General features: G+C 41.1%; 1 protein-coding gene across 1 annotated transcript in view; it reads left to right on the forward strand.

Moving 5' to 3' along the window:
• The window catches only part of LOC108801606 (serine/threonine-protein kinase PLK2-like), a 51,044-nt gene extending 46,954 nt beyond the window's left edge, over positions 1-4,090 (forward strand). Inside the window, exon 15 of the mRNA XM_018573497.1 lies at positions 3,744-4,090. Coding sequence (XP_018428999.1) covers positions 3,744-3,926 — 183 coding nt within the window. The 3' untranslated portion in view covers positions 3,927-4,090. The remainder of the gene's footprint in view (positions 1-3,743) is intronic.
• Positions 4,091-6,750: the final 2,660 nt, after the last annotated feature.

Raw genomic sequence — 6,750 nt, forward strand, 5'->3', positions numbered from 1 at the left:
TGTTGTACATTACATCACTTCCGCATTCCTCTGTCACTCTCCGGTACAGAAACCGGAGAGAAGCTGATGAAGCAGATCTGTGCTTCATCAGCTTCTCTGGGGCTCCCTAGATGACATTAGGGGTCTTAGAGACCCCTGATGTCTCCACAAAGGGGAACTGTAATTTGTTATCACATAGGAGCACCCCATGTGATAACAATAAAGTTAAGTGTAAAAAAAAAAAACGCTCAGAAGATAAATACAAATTTACACACAAAACAAAAAGAAAAACCCACAAAATTTTACATACACCTACACGCAAAAACGGCGATTGCTCCAATTATGCTGCACGTGTTACATATCGCCGCGAACGTCGCAATGAGAGCAATAATTCTAGGGCCATCAGTCACTGATAACACTAAACTGATGAGCGGTAAAATCTTTTAAAGCGTCGCCTATGGCAAATTTTGGCTATGGTGTTTTTTTGCGATTTCGCGGGCGCTCTCAATTTTAAGGCTTGATATTTCTGGTGTCTATTTACCCGACATGACCCCGCCTTTTATATTTTACCAAAAAATTGGGTAAAAATAATTGTTTTCTAAAATAATAAAAGGGAAAACCATTATTTTTTTAATATTCGGTAAATTTTTTGTTATTTAAAAAAAACAAAAAACCCCTTCATGACTGAGGCCTTTTTTTCATTTTTTGTACCCATGTTATATTCCACATTTTAGGCCTGAAAATTACTTAAAACCCCCCAACATTATATATTTTCTGAATGCCAAGACCCTATAGATTTCTAAACCCTCCGGTTTTTTTGCATATCTCTCTGGGTGTCTGGGGGCCTTCCGAGGCTCCTCATCAATTTGGAAGAGCGAGGATTTTTTTGCCAGTTAACACATAGACCCGACACAGCAGAAAATTCAGTAAGCACTTTCAAAGCTCCCTGATAGCATCACTCTCTACTCCAACCAACCTATCCAGAGACCTCTGATAGATGCCTTGGTTCTCAGGGCTTCTGCAATGGGTTCCATAGCTAAGGCAAAAAGAGCAGGCAACAGCAGACAACTGTGCTGTGTTTCTCTATAGATAGGAAAGAAGGTAGATAACTTATTTCCCAACTTAATGGCCACAACTGGACTATGATACAGAAGCTTAAGCCAAGGTGTAAACTCTACCAGAAACACCATCTTATTCATTACTGCCCACAGGTATGGCCACTCTACCATATTAAAAACCTTCTCTATACCAGAGAGGCTACTACTCTGGAACCTACATTGATATGTGGGGCATGAATGTTTGTGAAGAGTCTACAAATATTGATATCTGTAGATCTATGAGTATGAAGCCCGTTTGATCAGGGTCTATGAGACTACACATCTGTTGGTTGAGTCTCATACTAAAAATTTTCATCAAAGCGTGATTGATGAGAATGTGAGGCCACCTGTTCAAAAGTTGAAGTGGAACTGGAAAAGGATCCTTCAAAACAATAATGATCTGAAACACACACGCACATTTGCCACAAATTGCTAAAAAAAAGGAAATGGATGGTTATGGACAGGATTAGTCAAAGACAGTAATGAAAGCCCAAGTGATTTCTGATAAAGGGGGTAAAAGCAGCTTCTGAGGCCAAAGATTTACTTTCATTGCTATTTTGCTGAGTAAATGATTGGAAAAAAAAACCATCATGTGTTTTATTAAGTAGAGGAAAAGCAAAAATGTATTAAGTAGAGGAAAAGCAAAAATTCAGTATTTAAATATATCATTATATTTGTCTGTACACTGTTTGAATGGAGATCTAATGTTGGCCGGTTCAAATGTTGAAAAGGTTAACAATTTCCATGGGGTGTATTTACTGTTTCATATAACTGTATATGGATCTGATTCCTCACCTTTCATTCTGAAAGATGCAGAAAAAAAAAATCTTATTGTGCCCTAAAATATAGTTTTCCAATGTCAGCCGAATACTTATGCTTTTTCTGGTTCACTTGCTAAAGATGATGACTGACCAATTTCCAAATCCAAACATTACCTGTCCAGAACTAAGTGAGTGACCTTCAGGGCCCTCCAAAAGTTAGACTAGTCTTACTGCACCTCAGTACATAGTGTTTTCATTTCTAGTTAGTTAATTATTCAGATTAGTTTAATCTTTTCTGGTTCACTTGCTAAACAATGATGGTTGCTTGACAAAATCCCAGCAGATAACATAACCAGTCCGGCCCAGAAGTGACTGCCCCTCCCTCAAAATTATACCATACCTACCGTGTCCCCAGATATAGTGTTTTTTAGTCAAATATTCTGATTAGTTTAGGCTTTTCTGATTCAATTGCTTACCAAGAGGGCCACCCACCCAAATCCCAGCAAACACAAAAAACATCAGATTCCTGTGAGAGATCTCAAGATGATGCTGAAAATGTGCATATGACCCTTATAATTTGAGGTCCATTCCATCTGGCAAGTGAGGTTGTCTGCAGGTGGTGGTAGTAGTGGATAACATAGTTGGAGCACATTTGATGTGGATTCTAGAACTTATGCAGTGTTGTGGATAATCTTCCTGGTTAAAGGTAAAAATAACACAGAAAGTAGTAAAAAAGGAGTTAATAGTGGGCTCACTCCAGTCAATATAGGAAATCCGTTGGCACATGTAAGTATAACTACCAACGGACGACCGAACAGAGTTAAATCGAGGATATTGTAATAGTAATAGGGATCACAATGTGATTACTTTTAATATTGAACACAGAAAAGGGAAGTGTACTGGAAGGACTAGAACCCTAAACTTCAGAAGGGCCAACTTTGATAAGCTGCGCAACCTAGTGGGGGAAATAAAATGGGAAAACTTATTTCAAAACCTAAACACAGACCAGATGTGGGTTTTTTTTTAAAACACACTACATACTGATACTTCAAAGTGTATACCTTTAGGGAGCAAAAATAAAAGATCAAAGACTAAACCAATATGGTTTAATAAAACTGTAAAACAACATGTCAAGGACAAGAGAGCGGCATTTATAATATGTAACTATGTAAAGGTTTCAAAGATTAAAGATTTTCAAGGACATTGTGTGGAGAATGAAACATTTGAAAAATGTTTTTGCAAGACTGGCAAACTGTGCACGTTCCTTGGAACATTTGGAATGATGTGTTTGATTTCAGTGTAAAAAAAGATCATTAGCTTTATGGTTTGGGTGTTTTATAGTTTTGATTTTTAGTGTAAACACTGTTTAAGGGCTCGAAAACATGGGGTATATTACTATGGTATAGAGACACAAAGCCATATGCTAAGACACCAAATGGACCTTTAAAACATCTTTGTGCATTCCCAAATAATAATATAACATGTCCACTTGGACCAGAGCTACATTAGTGCAGCTCATATGATTAGTACTTTTAAAATGAAATATTTTATACTGCACTCTTTATATACTATGGGCCTACACTGTACATTTTGCTGATTAATTGTATTATCTTGTATTGTTGATATCTTCGTTATACATTTTGTACCTTTTTTATTTACCCATAAAAAAATTAAGTAAAAATGGTAAACTGCTTTGCTGAAAATGTGCCTGATCAGATTTACACCAACATGAAAGAATCACCTACATGTGGAAGTTTGCAAATACAGTATATTTAATTGTTCCATCTCCTTCAAGTAGTCCATGCAAGAGTTTTATTCAAATCATTCATCTTTTACCTTTTGTGTTAATCTATTATTAGCGTTTTGTATTATTATTATTATATAATCTATTATTATTGTATTTTAGGTGAACTTTTACCACGACCGTACAAAGATAATATTAAGCAGAGCGAAGCAAGGTTATCTACTTACTTTTGTTGACCAAGACAGACAGAGTTGTACAGTGCCACTGTCAGTACTTAAGGCTGGTTGTCCTGCACTTATAATCCAGAGGATGGAGTATGCCCTCATTATGCTGCAAAGCCTGTAATGGGATTTATAAGACTCTTGAAGAAAAATTAAATGAAGTGTTTGGAAAGTAGATTCTCAGCAGGGTTTAGTTGAAGGCAAGTTTCATGTTGTTTTCAAAACCTTGTTTCAAGGTCCATTGCAGGTAACTAGGGAATGTTATGATCTGAAGGCTAATGCACGTGAATTCTTAATTGAAGTTGCTACAGTGGGAAAATGTTATACCAATTTTGCACACTTGGTGAATGAATGTGGCACATTGTTAAAGTTCTAAACAAGACAATATGACAGCAGGTAAAAGAAACATCAAAGTTGTATAGTAAAGAGCAAAAGTATCATTAATGCAGTTTAATGCATGTTAAAACAAAAACACAAAAGCATTATATATATATATATAAAGTATCTGCACTGGTACTCGAAAAGTATCTGTGCATCCCTAATATTTATATATATTATGCATACTGTCTCCTAATAGGCAAATTGCACTCATCGCTGCATTCTTTCCAGCTGTGCAAGTGCCTGAATCTCATAATGCTTTTTTGTGTACGTTATATATGCATTTAACTGTACCCAAAATACATGAAAGTATAAACACAGCCATAGAGTAGAGAACAGCATTTGTTTATACCAAAGGTCAAATATAAACATACACTTGGTAAACATTTTCAACATGCTAATTATAGCAACCAGGAGGAAATTTGCATCAAATTAAAAATTTTGTTCTAGAATATGTTATCATATACAAGGCTAAATGTAGAGTGTTGTATATGAATAAAATAACAATGTGCAATTATGACAGGTTTAAAAAACATTTTGCTTTACTTCCCTTTTGGGTCCAAGGAGTACATTTAATAATATACTCCTGTGATCCAAAGTCAGCAGAAAGTGGGCTAATGCCTGCTATATGCTAACAGAGAAAAGCCACAATATTGTCATTATCCACTCAGCTGCCTGATTGAAAGCCGCCTCTGCCTCTCTAGAGCCAGAGCCAGCTATGCGTGCCCCCTCCACTGTCAGTTCCTCCAAGGAGCACTTGATGAACAGGGAGGGGAGGGTAGCTCTTGGTCCCTCCCCTGTCAGTTCCAGAGCCATGGGTTCAAAGATCATAATTTCTTTACCAGGTGAATTAGTCACATTAAACTTTAAAGCAAGCACAGGACTTAAGATGTAGTAGTCATGTCAAGTTCTCTTAGCAGTAGACAGGAGCAAAATTGTGTATGGGGCCCTGTGGTTTTTAGTTACGCCCCTTGCAGAGCCCACCTGAGAGTGACCCTGCGGAGCCCACCATAGACTTTCTATGGTGGGCTCTGCAGGCTCTCAGGTGGGCCTGGTCACACCCCTGCACACCTCTTACCTGTTATCCCGATCCGCTGTCAGCCTCCTACACTGCCAGGCCCCGCCTCCTCCACAGTCGCTGGCGGGCCTGCCTCCTCCTTCGTTGCCTGGCCCCGTCTCCTCTGCTGCCGAAGCCGGGCCCCGCCTTCGCAGCTGCTGGCCGTCACTGACTCAGAAGCGGCTGTGAGGAGGAACGCGCCGCTGCACAGATCAATGACAGGTTGCTAGTGATCTGAACAGTGGCGCGTTCCTCCTCACAGCCACCAGTAACACCAAGCAGCCTGCGATGCCATGGTGACCCACACGACATCAGGGGGACCTCTTTGTTCCTCGTCCTGGCCGGCCCCCGTGCCCCATGGGTTGCTATGGTGATAGTTCCGCCACTGGCAGAAACAATTTTAGCATTCGGAGGTTCCAGAACTGTGACTAATGGCTACGACTGTCAAAGCACCAGAGGGTAAAATATTATGCATTTGCTAATTTTATCTGCTACTGGGTTTTCTGTACTGGAGGATATAATATATAAAAGGACTCTGCCACTTTAGAATGAAAGCTCCTGACAGGTATAAAGTGCAGGCACTATCTTGAAACACATCTTTTAGTGTCTCTACTCTGCCTGAATAATGGTCCGTTCTGATCCAGCAAAGCTTTGGCACTTTCTAATTCCCTCCACCACACATTGCTGTTTGTCACTGAGGCAGCCTATCATAGTGACAGCCTAAAAAGAAGTGTATAAGGGCAGTGAGGTATAAGGGCAGTGAGGTACAGGGGCAGATCCAGAGTCTAGTCTCGGGAGGGGCACCGCCAAATTATAAGCCCCCCCCATCTGGCTCTTCCACTGCTACTGTGCCACCCCTTTCCTCTCTCACCGCCTATGTGTCCAAGAGGTCAGGAATGTGACGCAATTGCGCAGGTCAGGAATGTGACGCAGTGCGGAGCTTAGTAATGTGACGCAGCGCGGAGCTCAGTAATGTGACGCAGCGTGGAGGTCAGGAATGTGACGCAGTGCGGAGGTCAGGAATGTGACGCAGTGCGGAGGTCAGGAATGTGACGCAGTGCGGAGCTCAGTAATGTGACGCAGTGTGGAGGTCAGTTAAGTGATCAGCGGTGTAAGAAAAGTAAGAAAAGGGACTTACAGTGGTGATGTGCTCTGTCCTCATGCCCTCTTCTTCCTCTCCAGGTGGTGGATCCAGGGGGGGGCAATGCGGGGGAGCATCCATGTCTGCTCCATGTGAAGCCCCCCACAGCCTTCTTGTGCCTCCTCTGCAGGTGCCTTCCCGCTCTGCTGAAACTAGCCAGGCAGCCAATGATGGTGCTGCACCCTCCCAGCCAATAGCAAGCAAAGGAGGACGGAGGCAGAGCAGAGGAGAGCAGAGCCGTCAAAAGAGATTTTCGGAGGAGGAGGGGAGGTAGGGGGGAGGGTTGAAGCCTTTGATCCCCGCACAGCGGCCGGAACATACAGCTGTAAAGCTGTCACAGAGTTTACTGCGACCAGTGTAAAAGAAACGGCG

The sequence above is a fragment of the Nanorana parkeri genome, unplaced genomic scaffold (genome assembly GCF_000935625.1).
Source record: "Nanorana parkeri isolate BGI_ZX_2015 unplaced genomic scaffold, ASM93562v1 scaffold2401, whole genome shotgun sequence".
NCBI classification, from domain to species: domain Eukaryota; kingdom Metazoa; phylum Chordata; class Amphibia; order Anura; family Dicroglossidae; genus Nanorana; species Nanorana parkeri.